General features: G+C 41.9%; 1 protein-coding gene across 1 annotated transcript in view; it reads left to right on the top strand.

Moving 5' to 3' along the window:
• Positions 1-21,164, top strand: part of MEGF9 (multiple EGF like domains 9) — a gene marked incomplete at its 5' end in the record, with an annotated part of 89,164 nt that overhangs the window by 44,115 nt on the left and 23,885 nt on the right. Inside the window, one exon of the mRNA XM_025211226.1 lies at positions 7,440-7,641. Within this exon, the coding sequence (XP_025067011.1) occupies positions 7,440-7,641 (202 nt within the window). The remainder of the gene's footprint in view (positions 1-7,439; positions 7,642-21,164) is intronic.

Below are 21,164 nucleotides of genomic sequence, written 5' to 3'. Positions count from 1 at the left end.
CAAACATTCCAGTGTGCCCAGGAAGTCAACACAAAAAGGACGGGAGTCTGGCTGGTGTCAGTTCATTTTAAAGAAAAGCTCAAGTGAACATTTTATTTTTGTTATTTGTCAAGCTCTGCTTCAGCTGCACACACTCTTGAAAGGTGGATGTCCAGTCTGCCTCACTCTGGCACACTCCTTCTCCTCTTGAGGGTAGCTTTGTTTTCTGATATCACTGGTGACAGTCACAGCATGGTTTGCCTCTTTTTAAGGAACTGAGGAGTGTCAGCCTTATTCTGAGGCACAGCTCCATTGTAGGAAAAGGTTGTTGATGCTGGGAGACGGGATTAACAGAGCCAGCTGGTAAGGGGTCAAGTGAGATGCTTCTAAAGACTGAAAGAGTTCAGATGGGGAAATAGTTGCACAGACCAGGCTGACTCCTATGCAGAGGGCCTATGGAAGGACTGAGCAGTTGATTCATTTTTAAGCTACTTAAAACTTTGCAAGTTTTGTGTTTTTAAGAATAAATGAAATCCTGAGGAAAAGGTTGTGAGCTAGACTCTGGGTATCTGTCGAGTCTTTCCTGGGTTAGGGAGACAGGCCAGTGGCCCATGGCTGTGATAGTCCCAGCCCTGCTGAAGGAAGAGGGGAGTTTGTCTCCACATCTGATGCATTGTCAGAATTACTCCTGAGTACAATAAGATATCCTCTTCCATCTAAAACATGGCAGGAGAGATTTGATAAACCGTGGTGTTCTTACCTTCGACAGCTGCAAACAGCCAATCCTCTGCCACAGCTGCCACAAGTGGAGACTGAGATGGGAAGCTGCAAGCCATCATGGCAGATGCTGCTATAACCCAGTCTGGCTGGTTCTTCTGTAACTTCCCAGAACTGGTGCTATCTCTCCTGTTGCCTGTATCTGTATGAAAACTGGAATGTGGAATTATGGCTCCGTGTGAACCTTTAAGAGGCTCTGACATGAGTCAGTTGGAACTGGTTGTTTTTTACTGCAGGGGCTCATGTTATGCAATGCCGATCAGTTTGAACTCAGCCACTGATTGAAGCGGACTGTGGCTCTGAGCAATTGCTGAGCAAGACGCCCTGTGATTTATAAAAGGGCTGACTTGTAAATCTTAGCAGATCCTTAATTATATTGGCGCTGCTAAGGGGAGCTTCTTATAGCTTTCTAAGTGTGGCACATTCCCAGTATAATAAAAAATAGAGGTAATAGGCATTCTCCTTCTATTGGTAATCTATGAATTTTGCATAATAATTATCTGATTTGGGTCTGGCACAAATTAAAATGGCATATTAAATGCAGCCCCTTTCCAGAAATATTGTATACACTATGTCCACTCTTATGGTGGCATAAATCTTTTCTTTTACTGCATCGCCTAAAAATCCAGCATTGAAAAATAAAGGTTAAGATACAGTTCATGAAGACAGCACATTTTCTTTTTGGCTGTCAGAATGATGTGCAGTTTCATAATGCTGTCTACACAAGGGTCTTGGAGTGCTTTAGAGAGATTAATAAATTAAAACTTTCAGCACCCCCATGAAGTAGGAAGTGTTATTTGTCAGCTCCAACAATGTGCTGTGCTGCACAGCATGCAGGGAAAAAACCTCCCTGTTTTGCTGATGTGCATAGCAATGAAGTGTCTCATCTATCTCGTCTATCTCTGTTGCAGAACTGGAGACAGAGCGAGGGCTTCTGGATCCTGTGGCAGTGCCTTGTCCATTTGCAGTGCTAGTGTTACAATCTAATATACCTTTACAAAAGACATCAGCCTGCTACCGAGTTGCCCAGCATGGAGCAACTGGCAGGGTCAGACCCTTTCAGGATCAAGTTCATTACTTTGAAGTATTAGTGTCTTCTTTCTTTCCTGCTCACTGTTAATTCCTTTACACTTAAAAAGCTCATTTTTCAGGTATTTCTGAAGGTTATGTTGAAGAACAAAATGTATGCCTGATAGAATAGAAGAAAGGTTCTCTGCACCCAGATAGGGTCTGGCCAGAGGCCGAGATAATGTTCCAGGATCTTTTTTCCCTTTCATCTTTTGACATATGTATTCTCAAAAGTAAGGTAGACTGTTCACTATTACTTTCTTCTTTTGACTTTGAAATATTCTAGGCTTCTCAAACCAGACGACAGTCAGGACAGTGACTATTTATTTATTTTCTTAACATTAGGCCCCAGGTTTTTTCAGTCTGGCAAGTCACCAGTGTCAAATCTTTGATGACACACTGACAAACTGATGTTAAAGCTGCTGTCTAGATTTTTCATACTGTCAGACTGAAGGCGCTGTAGGGCATCTTTCTGTACTGCAGGGAGCAACCCTGTATGGGCCAATGTGATGTGTTATTTGACCTAGTACAGTCAGTCTTTTGTCTCCAGGGGGGAAGGGACTGTGTCAGTCAGCCTTTTTCATAAAGAGTGCTCTTCTCCTTTCCCATAGAGTAGCAGTGCCTTGGTGTAGCCATCTTCCTCCTTTAGACCAGGGGTTTCCAAAGGACCGTTTCAAAAGGGCGGTCCACATGAAAAGGGCTTGCTTTTTTGGTCTGCAAGCCACATTTTGGGAGCCATTGTTCTAGAGCAGTAATTCTCAAGCAGGTGCCATAGTACCTTGGGAGCCCTTGAGATTCTCTCAAGGAGGCTAAAGAATACCACACAGCTGGCACTGTTAAGTGTGCAAACATGATTCACACGATAAACCCAGAGGGCATGGCCAAACGAGCATGCATGTGCCTGTTGTGGCATCTCGGACTGCTTTTCCATTCCTACTCTGGGAATGGAAAAATGTTCCCTGCACTGCATATTTGCAGCACAGACTCTAAATTTGATATCTGGAAATCCAGGTATCAAAGAAAACGAAAACAACCCTGCTGGAAAAAAAAGCAGTGTAGAGCACCTTCCTGGAGCATGCCCAGAGGCTAGGTCCTCCAGAGAGACACTTTGGCACCTGGCCAGAGCATCCCTGGCTGCCCTGTGCCCTGCTGCCCCAACGTGCTGGGGCAAGTAAGAGTGGGGCAAGGCTGCAGAGGTGATCCGGGCCCAGACTGTGTCCCAGGTAAGTAGGGACGTGGGGGTTGTGATTTTTCTAAATTCTTTGCAACAGAAGAATTGCCCTGTTCTTTTTCTGTAGTAAAACAAAGCAAAACAAGTGAAAACTAAGAGCTGGCATTTTCCAAGGTGTGCCTTGAATCTATTTAGGGGTGCCTCAAGACTGTTCAGAAGTGCCTTGAATCTAAAAAGGTTGAGAACCACTGCTCCAGTACCTCTTTGCTGGTCTGCAGTCTGTGTGGAGATGTGGCAGGGTATTGAATAATGATGACATTCCAATTATTTGGGCTATTGTCAGTGATTGGAGAGGACCAAAGACTTTTGTTTAGATGACTTAGCTTCTCTAATAAATTATGGAAGACACATAAGGCTTTTGCACATTGCCTGTCTTCAATTAATTTTCCTGTGGCTAACTTTTACAAAAGCAAATATGCTGTCTCATTGAAGAGATGATGGAAAATAAATTCTTCCTGTTTGTGTCAATATAACTGACTCAATACAGTGGTATGCCCTTCTAGGTGGATGAGCCCCAACATGACTGTATATTAACAAACAATCTGTCCAGGATCTTAGGGTAGTTAAGGGCACTTAACCTGAAAAGCAAAATATCTAGCATCAAACAGTCCAGGGTTTTTTGTGTTTATTCTAAGTGCTGTTCTGGTGACTCTTAACAAAGCAAAATCAATCAATTTCAATGTGTTAGATTAAAAAGTGCGAATTCTCGTTGGATTTCTGAGTCCAGACTCCTGCCATCTAAAATCTTGCTCCTGCTACAACCACAGTCATTTCTGCGTTCTCATCTCATGTGTTCCTCTGTTGGGAGACAGCAAAAGATATTTGATGAGACATTTGAACAAAATGCTGTTTCAAAGCTACATGAGGCACCCAGTTGAAGGACCGGGGTCTTTGAAATCTTTTGATTACTATCAACTGGGGTGAATTGCCCTTAGACAGATACCTCTCCAGATCTCCTTCCTACCTGTCATAATTTTCAGGTTGGTGTATTAAGAGTATACTGTGAGTATGATTGATATCAGTAGCTGATAGGGGATTTGTGCAAGTTCTTTGTGTACCTTTCTGCGTTTTGTACCTACAGCTGTTTTATCGTATGCTAGGTCAGATCATCAGCGCCTGTCAATTTGCATAACTCCATGGGAGTTAATGGAGCTACTCCTGTTTTTATAGCTGAGAATTGGGCCTGTTGTACCCAGAACAATTTATTCATCTTCCACTTACCAAGATAAACATACGCCACTTTTTGTATTGGACAAAATCTACATGTAAAACTGCCCTTTCCTACCAGGAGAGGAAGGGATAAAGAAGGAAATTACCGTATGGGACAGAGGCCAGTTACAGTTTACTGCATATTGCTTAGGGCATTCAAGTACTGTGATGATGAAACCTAGTAGAGCAAAGAATATTTTTTTATATAGATTATGCTCCTGCAAGTTCTTGAACCCAGATAGATGCTGTCACTGGTTATATCCCCTTTTGCAGAATTTATGTGAAACAAACAGCCTACGTTGAAATGGGAGTAGCTGAAATGTTTTGTGTATGGAAATGTTGATGAAAGACTACAGATCTCTTTTGCCACACTAAGTATCTTAGGCAAAGCCTTTGGTGGTATTTCTGTAATTTTGAAAGTTGATTTAAGAGACATAACATTGATAGTAGAGACCTAAAATATAACACAAAAGATGACTTACATGTGGTTTGTTGTTTTTTTTTTCTAGTTGTAGTACTCAAGACCTGTGTGTCAAAGGTACTTGTCTAGCCTTCATTACTGTCATATTTAAGCACTGTACAGTCTTTAGTGTATTTATAGTTGTAGGATCCCTGTGAAGAAGGAAAGTGCTACCATCCCAGTTTTGTATATGGCAAATTAGGGTATTGAGAAAAACTAAGCAACTTGGTCCCACTAGAAGTCTTGGAATACAGGAGGGGACTGACCCTGAGCTAGCACCTTGAGTCCTAGGCTAGCACCCTGCTCAGTCCACCCTTTCAGTCATAAACCTAATACTGTAAATCACTTCTCATTAGCATGAGTTTGGACAACAAATAGGGCCAGAGTCCTGCATTTGACACCTTTTTGATTCCTTAAAATAGCAGAACTAATACTAGATACATTATTTAAGCCAAAACATATCTGCTTGTTAATGAAGTCCAAATTCTCTTGCTATTCTCATGCAACTACACTGATGACAGCAGGATTGTGACATTTTTAATAAGAGAAAACATTTGACTACTACCCCTGGCTTTCCTGTAGAGCTGTTTGAATATCAAACAGAGGCTGATTTGGTTTTGGACACTTCTGTAGTCTTTTATGAAATCTAGACTTGTAGTCTAACAGCAAGCAATGATCTACAATGTTATGCTGCTGCAGCAATGAGATCGTCTGAATGTGGAGCAATATATCATCTTCGTCTTTCTATTCTGCAACACTTTAATGGCCCTCCTAGCATTTAGTAGTACTGTTAAACTTGATCTGGTGTCTTTTTTTTTTTTTTTTTTTATCAAGCTTGTGATGGATAAATATAGACAATATATAATGAGTTTTGAAAAGTAATTAATATTTTTGACAAGTGCTGTAAAAACTGAAGCAACATCCCTTGAATTCAGTGGGATTTAGTTTATATTGTGGAGTGGGTGCTACGCTGGATAATGTTGGTCTTATCGGCTAATTTTGACTGAAGAAAATTAAGCCCAATTCTGTGTAATGCAGAAAAGCCATGAATTTTGGTGCAGTTTCTCTGGTTTTACTTGGGTATGAATAAAAAAAAACTAATATGGAGAAGAGTTTTTTAATGCTTTTATTCTTTGTACACTGAGTCTAAAATGTACCAGAAATTTGTTTAAACTTTTATAGCTAATTAGGCAAATATATCTATAATTCACATCCTATAAATATTTCAAGAGGAGCCATCACAAAATGGGTAAATGCGTAAATTCATCTGTGAAATGGATAAACTTACTGCTGTTGTTTCTAAAGGTATGTTGTAGTCTTCAGGAAAGTCTCCTTTCCACAAAATTTATAATTACATTTTTAAACCCTTCCTAATTCAGCACATCATTTATGTGTGTGGCTAGTTAGATCAAGTTACGGTGAAGTCAACAGGATTGAAGCATGTGCCTAAAGCTAAATACATGCTTAAGTGCTTTGTTGAATAGGAGCAAACTGTTGGATTGAGGCCTAAGTGTGCAATAACATTGTAAAATACTAATAATGAAGTATATCATTAAATTTATGTTCTCTTGAGCACTCCTTACTCTGGCAAAGTCCCAGTAAGCTTCAGGTTCCTGAGACAAGGCATCTTCCTCTGTTTGTACAGTTTCAAACACACCTGCTGCTCCCAGTAAATATTAACCAATAATCCAGAATTGCTTAAATCCCTTGAAAATCAATTTACCATGGTTGAAAACAAACCTTATATTTAATTCAGTCTTAGCAGATAAATACTTTGAATTATTAAGCATCAAATATTTTCCAATAAAGAAAGGGAGCTAAAATAATGATGTCGGTTAAAAAATTGCTGGGGCTAATTTTCTTTTCTTTTTACAGTAAATGCTTTTAAAGATTTATAGGGACTGATGTCTGTATGGACTGAATATTTCCAACCAGGAAGTATGATCTTTTTTTTTTTGGCCTCAGTCTAGAAATGTTCCAAAGTGAAGAAGTTCCACCAAAGTTAGTGGGAGCTGTGTGCATATGGGTCTAGCAGGATAAGATGACAGTGCTGCTATAACTCGATTGGCTGCATTGAACTTGCACCTGTTGACACCCAGGTTAAAATTGGCCGTTTTATATTTTAGTTAATAAGAGGAAGGATTGTATTTACAGCAGTGGATTGGGTCTTAGCAGATATTTGTTCAGTTTTCCAGTTTGACTATGGGCAGGTCATTTAGGGCTAGACTCTTAGGTGCCCAGCTTTTGTGCAGGTACCAGAATAAGCACCAGGGATTGAAACTTGCAGTATCAAGAAGCTCTCATTGTGACTCTTACGTCAAGGATTGAAGAAGATTTCAGCAAGCAGCGTGCTTCTCTTTTTGGATACTAAGGTCCTTATTCTGGGAATTCAGTGCTCTGTTCCCATTCATAAAATGGAGATAATACTGCCACATCTTATAGGAGCGTTAGGAAGAGAAATCCATTAATAACTGTGAGGCGCTCACAAATATTCAGATTTTTAAAGCCAATCTCATGAGTTTAAACCATGGCTTCTGGTCCTGCACTGCGTATGAGTTGCCCAATCCCATTTTAAAGCTATATACACAGAACTAGGACCCCAGTCTGATCACAGGTTTACTCCTGGCAACATGGGAATTATTTAGATATATTTAATAGTCATACTTCATTTTGTGACCAGAGCATGTTAGTTTCACATTCTCTTTCCTTTTGCAGGCTATCTGTGTAACTGCAGTTCTGTCGGGAGTGTAAGCGTGAATGAGTGCAACACCTCAACAGGACAGTGTGAGTGTCACGAGGGCTACACAGGTCTGTTTTGTGACAGCTGCAAGGCGGGTTATTACCTGAATCAAACTAGTGGGCTCTGCCTTCTGTGTGGCTGTAGTTCCAAAGGCTCCATCAACTCCCTTTGTGACAAGTAAGTAACAAGACATTTAACTAAGCCTCCCTTGGGAGGGTGGGGGGTGGGAGGGGGTGTGTGCGCCATACATTGTAATGTGGGTATATTTTAAGATCTGGGGTGTGGATCAGGCAAGAATGGAGCTTGTCACACTGCTGGTATAAAAAATAGCAGGAAGGAAGCTGAGCTTATAAAAATTCATGAAACATATTCTCCTCTTCTTTCAAAGCTTGGATTATAAAAAATATCCATAGCTGTGGCAAAAGATGTGGCAGCTTGAAAGGGAGTTAACTTTCATTTCTAGTTGTATATACACAGAGGTTCTCCTTTAATACCATGTGCATCTGTTTTTTCTCATAATACAAGATTCACTTCTTGCCTTTAAACTGTGAGGGGATTGAGGCAAACTATAGGGGGTTGGATGAGGTTCTGTCAAACATTACTTACTGCATCAAAGTCTGGATTCTCAAAACTGCATAGCCTGCATTGACTGAGCGCCACAAAAAAAATAGTTAAGTGGCAGACCTGCAGCAGGGCCATACCTTATCTGGTATCTAATCCTGCCTCAGATTCCCCTGCCCCCCTTCACTTATTAAAGAAAGTCACAAGTGATGTTTTTGAAGTATTCTCCTCTTATGGGAGAATACTCTGGCTTGTATGAAACAACGGTTTGCCTAGGTGGTAGATGCTTCTGATGTGCTGCTTCAGGCCCACCAGCGGGCTCGGTCTGAAGTGCAGCTATTCTTAAGCACTATAAGCTCTTTGGAGAGGGACTGCATGGAAGAGACCCACTGCTTGGGTCTGCCCCCCTTCATCATTCAGCATTACGGATTTTCATCGTTTTCAGACATCCCATGCAAACAGGTTTCCTTGCCACAGCTTTCCTTCCTGGGTGCCTCTTCAATTCCACTTTTCTTTTTGGAGTAAAAAAAAAAAAAGGGGGGTTTTCCCTGGAGTCTACCAGCAGGGCTGAAGGTGGGGGGGCACCCAACCCAGCCAAACTTAACCCATCACCCAACCAAACATGTATCCATATCAGACCTGAGCTTCCTGGACACCTCTTGCTTCTCAGTCTCACTCAGTAAGGTCTCAGACCTCCTCTTCTTCAAGGGTGGAACCCTTGGTGGTGGTGGCAGCTAGAATTTTTTGCTTGGTGTCCTCCCTTGGCCCCCTGGTCATTAACCTGTTCTCCTGTGCCTGTTTTGTCATTTGTGGCCCCAAAAATCTAGTTGTTCCCTTAGTGGCTCTCCAGCCATTGGGGCGGGATATCTTGCAGTTCCCAATGTAACTAGGTCCACTGCCATTGTGCAAGAAACTGGCCTAGGCCTGTGCCTTCACCCCACTGAGATATTCTGGCCCCCTTCTGAAGGCAGTTAACTCCCTCGCAGCTATGCCCGATAACTCAACCCCCTGACTTGCACCCTAGATGCAGCCACGAAGCTAATTGAGCTCACAGGCTTCCATTAGCCCTTTGTCTGCCAATCTGGGATATATACAGTCCATCACTTATTGTCTTGGGTGTTTGCTTGAACAGAGCCCTAATTTTTGACTGGGAGTCCTGATGTCACTACTATAGACAGAATACATATCAATTATGCAGATTAGATTTTCTACTGATTTGGGGTACTACATTTTTTTGAATAATTGGCTTGACTCAGTTCAAGGGGACCTGAATGGATGTTCACCAGTGGATGAGTGAACAATCATAACCTTTCAGGTTGGGTGCCCAGAAAGAAGCATCTGAAATTATTAGTCAGTTTTGAAAATTTAGGTCACCACTTAATAGGAGAGAGATTTTACTCATAATAATGTGCCCCAGTCAAAAAACTGATGTTTGTTAATGATTATGTAATAGTTAAATTTTGGGGGATTACACCCAGGCCAGTGAGATTGATAGCAGCTGTAAAAAATACAGTGCAACTTGCTGCTCTAGCAGCAGCTTTAGAAACTATGCAAACAGCGTAACATGTGAAATGAACAATAGGATTAAAAATAAACCCATCTCTCTTCTGTTGCATTCAATGGTTTCCCACACACCTCCCCATCTTGTGTTGGTCTGGATCTCTTTGATATCACAGGACAGTGAAGCTGTAATGTACTGGGCCAAGTCTCATTCACCTCGCTGGCTTCAATGCGAGCATTCACATAAGTTCAGCAAGGAAGATTTGGTCTCTCATGTGGAAATTCAAGTGCTGAGAATGTACCTGCCCCTCAGCCTGAGAAGAGGAAAACATTCAGAGGATTCAATAACATATTGGCTAGAGGAAGAAAGAGGTAGCGTCTAGGTATGAAATAGCTTTATTGGGATAATACCCATTGTCTTTACCAAATTTAAAGGGCTATCTTCAGACAAGCATGCTGGGAAGAGAAGTTCCCAGTAGAGCATAACTTCCCAGTGAGACTCATTAGAGATCTAGCAGCCCTAGGAGCACAGGTCATTTTGCATTATGCTTGTTGCTGCTGGGTTGTAATTGGATGTTCAGTAGGAATTTGGTGACTTTAGATGTTCTTTCTTTGGAGTATATTTTACACAGTTGGGAGCACTTGAGAACAATTAAAAACAGCTGGTTCAAACCACAAAAGCAGCAGTAACTATTGTTTCTGTTGTAAATTCATGTGATTTTTCTAGTAATTGAGTTTGGAGGAGTTATTAAAAAAAACCCCAAAACTGAAAAACCCTCAAAACAAGATGCAGTTGGAACTAGCCATGGTCTAGAACTGCAAAGGTAGATCAGACCATCTTACAGTATGTGAAACTGCTCAAAGCTCATGAGCGGGGAAAAAGAAGTTGGATTGTTTAGCCCATTGTGAAGATGGAAGCTTACTGCAAAGCTTGCTTCCAGCTTGGAACTTTATTTGAAGACTTTTGCTGTGGTTGTGCTTCTTGTCAAAATAGCTGAAGTGTTCCTTGTTTCAGTGTGAAACCAGAAGCCATCCTAAACTAACTTAGTTGCAGCTTTACAGATTGATTCAGTGAATATTTTGGGGAACCTGTGCTGAATTTTGCATCTTATAATGTGGTGAGTTCTAGGTATGAGAATATGGTTTAGAAGTTTTCTAGCATGCAGTATCTTAACCATTGAGAGTTAAAGATGATGCAAAGTACCCTGACAATCACTGTACAATTCCCCAATGATACAGGAGTGGGGTAGGAGTTGTTCCTTCCTGTATTTGCATTTGAAGAACATCTATTCTTATTTCATCTGAATTAACCCTCTGCTCTTGTATGTCCTGGGTTGAAAGAAGCATGGAACTAAGAGTGTCTATTTGACTAAAAAATATAGAGCTATTTTTTGTGAACTGCAGTAGCAATAAAGTCTTCTGTTTTTCCTTTCCTTTCATTCTATTTCACAGCCTACCTACCCTACATATTTTTTTACCCTTCACTACCAGCATACACTGAATTTGTTTTCCTGCTGCCAGTCATGACTCTGCCTTGATGCTCTCTGCCACCTAGCAACACGCATTGGCTACCAAACAAACAAAGCAACTTTCTCCATGCCGCTTCTCTCCCCACTCCCTGCCAGCATGTTCAACTTGGTTATTTTATTACTGCATGTTTGATTTCAAGGTTAATCAAATGCCATATTGTAGGATAGGAGCTGATCACCACAAGGGACAGAAAGAAGCCAGCTCCATCCCTTATACATTCAGCAGTGCATGACTGGTTTGGCGATACAAAATTTTATTTTGTACTGTGAAAGATCATGCACTGGCTCCAGTTAGAGAGAGAAAGATTGACTTGATGGAGCTGTGTTCTGTTCTGGTAGAACAAATACTATGCCAAAAAGGGGAACTCTGTCATGATGGGCTGCATCCATCTGAAGTCTGTGCTGGCTTCCGCACCGGCAGATGCTAACAAGAGGCTTCCTGGTAATGGGAAGCTCATTTGGGGAAGTGATAAGCAGCTGCAGCCGCCTTTTCATTGGGATCCTATAAGAGGTCAGTGCAGTCCAGCACGTCAGTAGTACTGGCTTGAAACAGTATGTGGCTAGGCTAATCTCCTATGAAGTGATTCCAAACCAGTCACTGATTTAGTGTGGAGCACATTACTGTATGAGATTAGATGCTTTTGTCAGTGTGTTAATTTCGTAAGTATGGGATCAGCCTTTCTTTATAGTGTAAGCTGTTTGCAGGTTCAGGGTCCAATTCACTCTCTCTTCATTGAGTCATTACTGGCTTCACAGAGTGCTGCATGTGAAACAGTATTTGAGCTTGTGATGAGATGCATTATTCCCCTTCACTCTATTTACACAAGTTAAGAGTTAAAGGAACAGAATAATGTATCCTGATTCTTCTCTCTCTTTTAAAAATTGTTTCAGTTAACTAATCGTGCATAAATAAGGGAATGCAGCACAAAAGACAGAACTGACTATTGGATCCCAACTGGAACCCTGAATAGCAGGCCTGATAATTTCAGTGTGTAGGGGAAGGTGTTTAAGGATTCAGAGGCCATATAAATACCATAAAGCAAGTGGGAGGTAGCTCCAGGGGAGTCAATTAGGCTGTGTAGGAGAAGGTGAGTTCTGTGGGATCAGCAAGCAGATCAGCTCAAAGAATAGACTAGTTTGGAATTAGCATAGTGGGAAAGGTTTGAATTGTTTTAGGTTCACAATACTTGTAGAAGTACTAGGTACACAGAGAAGTGAAACAGCTGATTTGTTGATAACATGAGAAGAAACTATTGACCTCTCACCACAATAAATACAGGCAACATTCACCTTTCAGGAACTAAAGTGAGAATCCATCCCACAGCTCCCTGTAATAGTGATATTTTGTGCTTTAAATTACTTTCCATCCAGAGATCTCCGTGCTAGACTTGAGTGAACATTTTTTAATGAGACATGTTTCCATCAGAAAATGCTGTGCCAGCACTGACATTTTCTGCAGGAACAAACTGATTTTAAAAAAAGAATCGCTTGGAGAAGAAAGCGTTTCGGAAGGGTTCCAGCTTTTTTGGTTAAACATTTATAAGGAATATAAAAAATGAAACAATGTTTTGATTTGATCAGAATTTTACCTTTATTTTCTAAATGTTTTAATCTCAAGTTTGTTCCATTTCACCCTACAACGAAAATATATTTAGACATGTCAGAATTTCCTGCTAAATGGAAATTCTGAATGGAAAGCGTCTCTAGTCAAGATGCTTTAGAAAGGACAAGCAAATATTATCTTCTTGAGGGAAGCTAAGGCAAAAAGTAATCAAGGAACAGGCTCTGATACCATAAGACAAAGGCTGAATAAAATGTTACTTTTCATATAGCACATAATCAATGGCAGTGGCATGATTCATAGACAAAAAAGATCCCAAATCCAGGTGGGAATAACAAAATCAGTCCCCTCAGGCCTGATCATGAACCCGAATGATACTTCTCAGCTGTTACTCATGCGAGTAATCCCAGTAGAGTGAATGGGAGTATCTGGATGTATGTGAGTGAAGGGTTCATGGTCTGGCCCTGAGTCATTTGTCCAAATTCATATATCGCAGTCCTAGAATAAGCAAGAACATGGGCCATATATTCCTCACTCCTTATTTAATGGGATAGGCTAGCCCAGGGGCAGGCAATGTTTTTTGGCCGGAGTGCTGAAAAAACCACAACGTCAACCTTGGAAGGTGCCGGGGTGCTGACATCCTGGAGCAGCTATTTGCAGCCTCCTGGCTGCAGCTGGCCCACAGAGCCCAGTCTGCTTGCAGCAGGGCTTGCAGCCTCCTAGCCACCTGCTGGAAGCAGCCTGGGCTCCGTGGCTGGCAGCAGCTGCTTAGAGCCCGAGCTGGCAGTGGTGTGCCGAGCTAAATGGCCTTGTGTGCCATGCTCTGCATGCGTGCCAGGGGTTGCTGCCCCCTGGGCTAGCCTATGGAAATTTACGGTGAAATTCTTTAAGTCACAGAAAGAGTTAGGTGGGAGTTGGATTCTTACCTATACATTGTGCCTTGGAAAATCTCCCTTTTCAGTCTGGACAGAGCCCTGAAAGTGGCATATCTGTGTATCATATCATACTCTGACTGCAGCCTCTTACAGCTGTCCTGCAACGGAGGGCATTGTGGGACCCCCAGCATGCTGAGGGAGTAAAGCAAAGGGAGGGGGAATAGGGTAGGCAGGGGAAATTGCGAGGGTATTCATAAAAATCTTCGTTGTTTTTAATTCCACGCACAGCCATTTCCACCACAGACAGAAATGACCTCCAGGTCTTTAAAGGAAAAACTAGGTCAGTTGTCTGTGTAATGGAACTAGGGACATTGATATTGCTGCAAGACGTGGCAGACAGCTAGCCTTGAGTGTTGTGATGTGGTTGGGTGAAATTAAAGGAGAGGCAAAAACTAAAAGGCCAAATACTCCCCTTGTTTCAGGCGTGACTTGGGCCCATTAACTACAAAACTATTTTACTGGGTCCTTTTGCCTTCTCTGGCTACTGTGTGGAATGGAAGAGGGACTTTGTTTGGGGTTTTCATTGATGGGTTGAGCTAGTAGTTATCATTCTTCATTACCTCCAATAGGCTTCATTCAGGGGTGGAGCCCCATTATGCTAGACAGTGTCCACTCATTTAATACAAAGATAATCCCCACCCCAAGAGAACAGTATAAACTCTAGAACCCAGATCCGTTCTCATTGGTGTAAGAGTTCAATCAAAGTTGCATGCATGAGCTATGAGCAACATGGCGAATGCCTAGGAAAGGGTTTTGGCCCAAACAAGAATGGCATCCCATTGTGTGTGGCACTGTACAGACAGAGCATCAGACAGGTCTTGGGGCAGGAATGTATGCTCCTAATTGACAAGACAGCCAAAAGGATATTTCCTACAGTGGTGAGGGTGTGATGGCTTTTGGAGGAAGAAATGTTTCTCGCTATGTGGTGGCCAGCCAGTCTGAAATGTGGAATGTAAGTACTTCTGTAATGCCCATAATAAGCCCCACAGTATTTATTGTTTTAGAGAAAATAAATATCTTAAGCTGGTTTTGTTTTCAAAACAAATTAGCATGTTGTATAAATTAATGCTCATATACTGGCTTAAAAAGGGCTTATTAAACAAAGGGCTCTCTCAGTAAAGTAATAACATACTTGTGGACTTTGACCGGTCCAGACAGTTCCTGATTTGAGAAGCAGTATGCCTGGAGCGTGAGCTCTAAGGACAAACAGAACATATCTGATATGTTTGAATCAACTTGTAAAGGTTGCCTTTAAGATTGCATCCATTTTTTTTTTTTTTTTACAGCCCACTCTACCAACAAACATGTCATTCTGTCCCCTGCCCCAATACACTAATCGTTAACCAGACCTCTAGAACAGATCACTGAATTTAAAAAAAAAAAAAAAAAAAAAAAAAAAAAAAAAAAAAAAAAAAAAAGAAATAATAGAAAACCCCCTCTCCTCTGGCATATTGTTGATTTTTGGAGTGAACATTGACCTGACATGCTGTCACTTTGAATGGATTCTGCTGATACTAATCAAAGGCCTTTATGACTTGATTATCTGTAGAGATCAGCACAGTGTCTCCTTTTGGATGGTGCATTTCCATACACTGCCCATTGGCAAGCTTAGGGTGGGGGTTGTTTTGTTTTTGTTTTTAACAGTGCTAACATTTTGTTCAGTTAAAATTTCTGGCAACAATGTTTCCTTTTTGGTTTTCAGTGGCAGCAAATAGCTTTCCAAACACTTGTGAGACAGACCTCTTAACTGGACTGTAGAAACAAGTCTAAAATACCTGTATTATTATTATTAAATAGAAACTATGCTCTTGACTCCTGGGTCTGAAATGTATCCACTAGAGAACACTGCCACCTATGTATTCTATTTTCCCTGCCAAACTGTGGGAAGGAACTGGACTTTGAAACCAGTACTGGACAGGCAGGGGTAACACCTTGCAACCACTTTCTTAATTTTGGCGTAGGAAGCTATTTGCACGGGGAATTAGGGCTGTATCTCATCAGTCCCTGTTCTCTAAAAAACTCATCTTAATTGCTGGATAAAGATTTCTGAGTCTGCAGCTTCCTACTGTAGCATCCTATACCAGCTGTATCTCTTGCTACATGTCAGGTGCAATTTGCCATTGGTCTTTTAAGCAAGGCAGGGGGAGCCTGTCTGTCATGCGCAGAGGAACCAGGGATGTCCAGGTGTAAAATCTAGTTTGTTAAAACTGAATAGATTTTGTCAAATCCCTTGATCTTGTAGTTTTGTTTTTTTGTCAGTGGTTGAGATTCCCTCACAAGTCCTCTGGTTGAACTCTTATCTCCTACTTTCTGTATCTGGGAAGAGAGCCAAGAGAGAAGGCAGGAACAGCAGCCTGGGGGAAAGCTGTCTCTAGTCTTCCTATCTATAGCAACATGGCTTAGTGCAGAGCAGCGGAAGCTCTGGGTCTTGATGGAGCAGTTCCAGTTATGATGAGGGTTAGCTGTCTAGGCTTTTTGTCCCTCTCTCATGCCTTTGCCAAGGACCTTCATCCCAGTGAACCCTTTGCTCTCTGTGACAGGCATGGCTGATAATGGGAGCAGAATCCCAAAGTGTTGCACCTCAGTACACTCCATACATACCAAGCCACAACTCCAGACTTCCTTTAGACGTTGTCTTTATGCAGTGCAGATGTTCTGGGATAGTATTGGCGTGTCCCAGTTGAACATAGTGCTGTGTTTCCGGACAGGAAAGAGAGGCTGGCAACTCAGGGCTCATCTAAGTGGGAATTTTTTTCTGGTTGTAGCAATATACTGTACAATTACACTTCTGTAGTCATACTATTAGAATTAACCCTCCCACCCAACAGAATACTTACGTTAAGTATTTTCTATATAAGTTGCTGCTCAGGATATATTGGTATAACCTTCTTGTGCAGACCTGCCCTTAGGTTGGTATACTTCAAGATACTGGGTTCCAGATGGTAACAACTGAGACTAAAAACTCAGTTTAGGATAAATCCCTGGCTAGAATGAATTTTCAGTTGACTCTTTATTTTGAACCGCCAGTGCAAAGAGCACTGAGTACATTGCAATGTAGAACAGCTCCATCCCAAGATGGGATTGATGTCAACTCCCTGCGCACATAGGACAAAGTATAAGGAGCTGTACCCTGTACCATCTCTGTATTTTGGTCCTGCTCTCTACTCCAGGCAGGGCAGGGTTGAGGGCCCCTGCTGTCTTGTGTAGTTGGGGGAGGTGACGACTTTAGCCATACCTCTTTTCTGCATCCTATTTGACTCTCTGTGCTATTGGTGATGGACAGAGATGGAGCAGTTGAGATCTCTATCGTTACAGATTACAGTGTGTTGGGCTCCCCTGTTGAGGCTTGTTGGATGCCATGCTTTTCCTATGGAACTTGGCCCAACGGCAACAAAGACAGTAAATTTAATAAGCAAAATTATCTATGAATGACTCCCCTTGTGTCTTACAGCATCTGGGCTCAAAATGCAGCAGTAGGAAGAATTAGAATAGAAGCTGAAGGATCTGGCCTCCCACTCTCCCTGCAGAAATGTTGCAGACTGGGCCGAAACTGCACGGGCAGTGTTCAACTGCCTGTGTCTCTGTCTGGCGTGCTGATGCTTTTTCTTTTGCGTACAGCCTATTGTTGTTGTGTTCTTATTGAGGTTGGTTAATGTAAGGGTAGACAAGATCTTCTGGACAGACTTTCTTTTGGACTGTAAGTCTTTAGCTTGTTTTCCAATGGGAAAAAGATATATATTCAGTGTTAAAATAACCTCCCTGGCAATCCTAGTGAAGAAAAGGTTGTGGTCATTTTGACCAGTAATTTTGACCTGTGATCTTAACCAGGATAGGTTTAAACTGAAAGCGTCTTGACTGTTGGGATTGTAATTTGGTTTAGCTCAACCTGGGTTAAAAATACATTGTTTTCCTAGTGAAAATGAGGTGTAAAGGTTAAATCAGGGATAAGACACTAGTCTCTTGGGCTCTTTCTCTTGCCCGGTCATCTATCTAGCAAGCAGCATTACACAAGTCAGTTCACTGCCTGTACCTCCATTTCCCCATCTGCAAAGTGAGGATAGCAGTCTTCACCTCTCTTACAGGGGTGTTGTGAGACTTATTTATATCCATTTGAAATCCTTAAATGAAACGTGCTATAGAACTGCCCACCATCCTGTTATTCCCACGCTTTGCTATGCACTTGCCTAGCTAACTGGGCAGCCTGTTCATATCTCTAGCTTTCCAGGGAGTTTTTTCTTCAGTGTAGAACCACAGTTCATGCATGTCGCCTAAGGCTCTGTGTAAGTCTTGTTAGAGGGCTGCCTTGTCATTCAGTGCCACTTAAAAAAAAATTGTAATGCATGCTTATAAATCTCAGATGTGTTAACCTAAAGATGTTCTGCTGCCTGAGGGGGATCTCATGCCTTCTAGTCTAAAGGAAATTAAAATGCACACCCCTATGCACATTTGTACAATGACATCTTCTGCTGCAGGGGACATGGCAAGAGTCTAAAAGGGGAAATCCACTTGATGGACAGCCTTGGTACTGTACATGCCCTCTTTATAGTGGTCTGCCGTTGGGAAGCTGATCTTGAGATTCTTGCTCATGTGAATTACAAGAGCATTACTCATGTAAGTAAGGCTGGCAGGATCTCACAATAACATTTGTTCCGGTCTAGGAAAAAAGCTAGGATTTTTAAGGAAGCCTGGAGGAGTTGGGTGTGGAGAGTGGAGATTTGGATATTTAGGTGCCCAAAGATTTAGAAGAAAGCTTTACTGGGTTTTTCAAAAGGGCATGAGGTGTCCAACCACTATCAGTGGGAAAGATTTCTTAGGTCCAGGGGGGAATCTACGGTGACAACTGGAGGGAGACCTGCACCAGAACCAATACCCTGGTGGGGCATACACTAGAGCCCTTGCTTAGGATCTTGGAGATCCGTCTGAGTCCAGCGTTCTGTCCATTTCATATTGGCGAACCTGTATGGGCCCCTCTCATTTTTCATCGGAGGGTCTTAGTTTCATTATAGTGTAGATTTAGAACAGCCTTTAAATTGTACTTATTTGCAGGGCGGGAACACGTTTTCTCACTTTCATTTATTACAAAGTTAGGTGTTTTTGTAAGTATCACTAAACACCGTATATTTTTAATTACCTAAATACCTTAGAAAGGCTGTCCCTATAAGATCAGCTACTCTGGACTCCTTTAAAAAAATCCTAGCCCAAATGCTGTTTATCTGTTTTAGAAACACTGTTCCCATTTCTGTAGACTAGTTGAGCAGAAGCGATGGTTCATTGTCTGCTAACTAATGCCTCGTCAGCATCTCTGTGTGGATGACTGAATTTTTTTGTAATGGAAGTTTTTACATGAGGGCAATATAAAAGCAGCATGCTGCAGCTAGAGATTATTAGTTGTTCCATGCTTAATTTGGCTAAGTATCAGTTATGATCTCGCTTATCTGGTTCAGCTTATTAACATCCCCTTCCCCCATAATAAGTACATGTTGGGACTCAACACTGTTGTTTGGGGACAGGAGTCATTCACAAATTTCTCTGCCTGGAAGGAATTGACTGATTGATGCCTTAGCATTAAAAGGCAGATTATTATCTCTTTAAAAATAGTAATTGTGCCTAAACAGTGCTGTTATTTTCTTACCCCTCTGGCAGGCTTAATTGTTTCCATCTTAGGCTAGCTGTGTAGTTGGACATTACCTGAAAGATGAATTAATACTCTGGAAAACTCTTGACACCACGCACTTAAAATACTTGAATCTGAATTTTGACTGATGGAGAGGTGGTGCAGTCCAGTATATGATTCCTGCTTGGGATTTTAGAGACTTGGATCCTGTTCTTAGCAATGCAGCCAGCCATGGAGCAACTTACTTCACCTCCCGTTTGTCTGTTGCCCTTCCCACCCTTTTTTGATTTTGATTGTAAGGGGTCAGGGGGAGAGACTGCCTCTTACCATACATTCATGCAGAGCCCAGTATTGGTGATCCCTGATCGACACTGGGACCTCTAAGGACAACCATAATATAGACAATAATGAGTGACTGGAACATCAGGGACCTGATTTTGATGCTGATTACTTTGGAGTAACTGCACAGACTTCAGTGGAGTTAGTTTGGACTAATGCTGGTCAGAATCTGGCTCATTGATGAAGGAACATTTTTTTGTCAGACAACAGGACACTAAAGAACTGCTATCATGCATATTCCAGCTCGCAGAGAGAGAGAGCATCATCTTCGCAGTCTTGGGGCCCTTCCTTTGTGTTGCAAGAACACATCTGGGTAATTGGGTTTTTGCCAAAAGGGTGTTTTTAAAAAAAATTGTAAAGATGCCAATCCCAGATGAGCATGCAGGAAGATGCAGGCTTGTCTCAGTGGGTATGGAGTTTCCAAAAGGCTCACATGCATATAGACTCTCTCTCTGTGTCTGTGTGGGCCATTTACCCAGGCTTATGAGAGGCAGATGAGACAGTGTTTAAGACTATAGTCTAGGCCTTGACAGATCACAAATGTTACCTTTTAAAGCTCCCTTCTATGCTGATGTTCTGTTAGAGTTGGATTATTTGCTGCTTACTAATCTTGTCTGTAGCCATGTGAGCCATGTCATGGGGCCCTTGATCAGGGTCACCTTGTCCTCCCTTGGGAGGAAGTCTGGGACTCAGGTATGTAACCCTAAAAGATCCCTAAATGGAGTTAACCCTCTGCAATCACTCTATTACAGGGTTAGGGGATTGCCTTCCTGTGCAGTGGGCAATGACTATTGATCCCTTGGAATCTACAGAACCTTGGGGGCACTGTGGCAGCTCCCTGCAGCATGGTCGTTGTGGAGCAGCACTGTCATTGTCTCTTGCCCCCCACCCCCAATCACTAATGCCCATATGGTCCTGGGTAACAGCACAGAGGGGACATGGGGAAGAGTTTGTATAACCCCAGGCTGCAGCAAGTCAACTGGGTTTTCTGAGGGAACAATGCCTAGCTCCCCTCCTCCTATAGCCGCATAGTGGCTGGATGGGGGAAATGGTGTTATGGAGGCGGTAACATTGGCCAGACGATCTGGCCCTTTGACATTTATAAAATGCCCTTTCAGAGCTGTTAAGTATTCCAGCTCCATCCATGGATTCCATATAAACTGATTTTGTCCAGAGGCACAAAGCAAGGAATGTTTCACACAATGACCCAATGTTTATGACAATAAAGCCATCCTTCTTCTCCCTTCCACAAAAGGAGCTCTTACTGGGATTGTGCAATGGGTGTGGGGCTTCTCCACCGGCTGAATCGGAATACATAAAGTGTTATTAAATTAACACTTCTGGGAAAGTGTTTGGCTCCTAATGGCTTTAGTGGAATCAAGGGAGCAAGGATATGAAACTGAATTGTGTGCTGTGGGCTCTCTTGCTCTTTATTTCCACATCTGTTTAATATCTAGATTAATTGACCTGAAAATCAGCATATAGGTTGTAATGATTCTATTAAGACTCAGTTTGCTTATGGCAAGTATTAATAGTGATATTCTACCATGAAAATGTCTGATATCATTTCAGTTCTAAATTATAGCTTTTCACAAGGCTGCTTGAAATCTCTTACAAATAACAGAATTCTACTAGGTGTTTCAAAACGCCTGCAGAAAGGA

The sequence above is a fragment of the Alligator sinensis genome, unplaced genomic scaffold, assembly GCF_000455745.1.
Source record: "Alligator sinensis unplaced genomic scaffold, ASM45574v1 scaffold388_1, whole genome shotgun sequence".
NCBI lineage: Eukaryota > Metazoa > Chordata > Crocodylia > Alligatoridae > Alligator > Alligator sinensis.
This window is presented reverse-complemented; position numbering and strand designations above follow the sequence as displayed.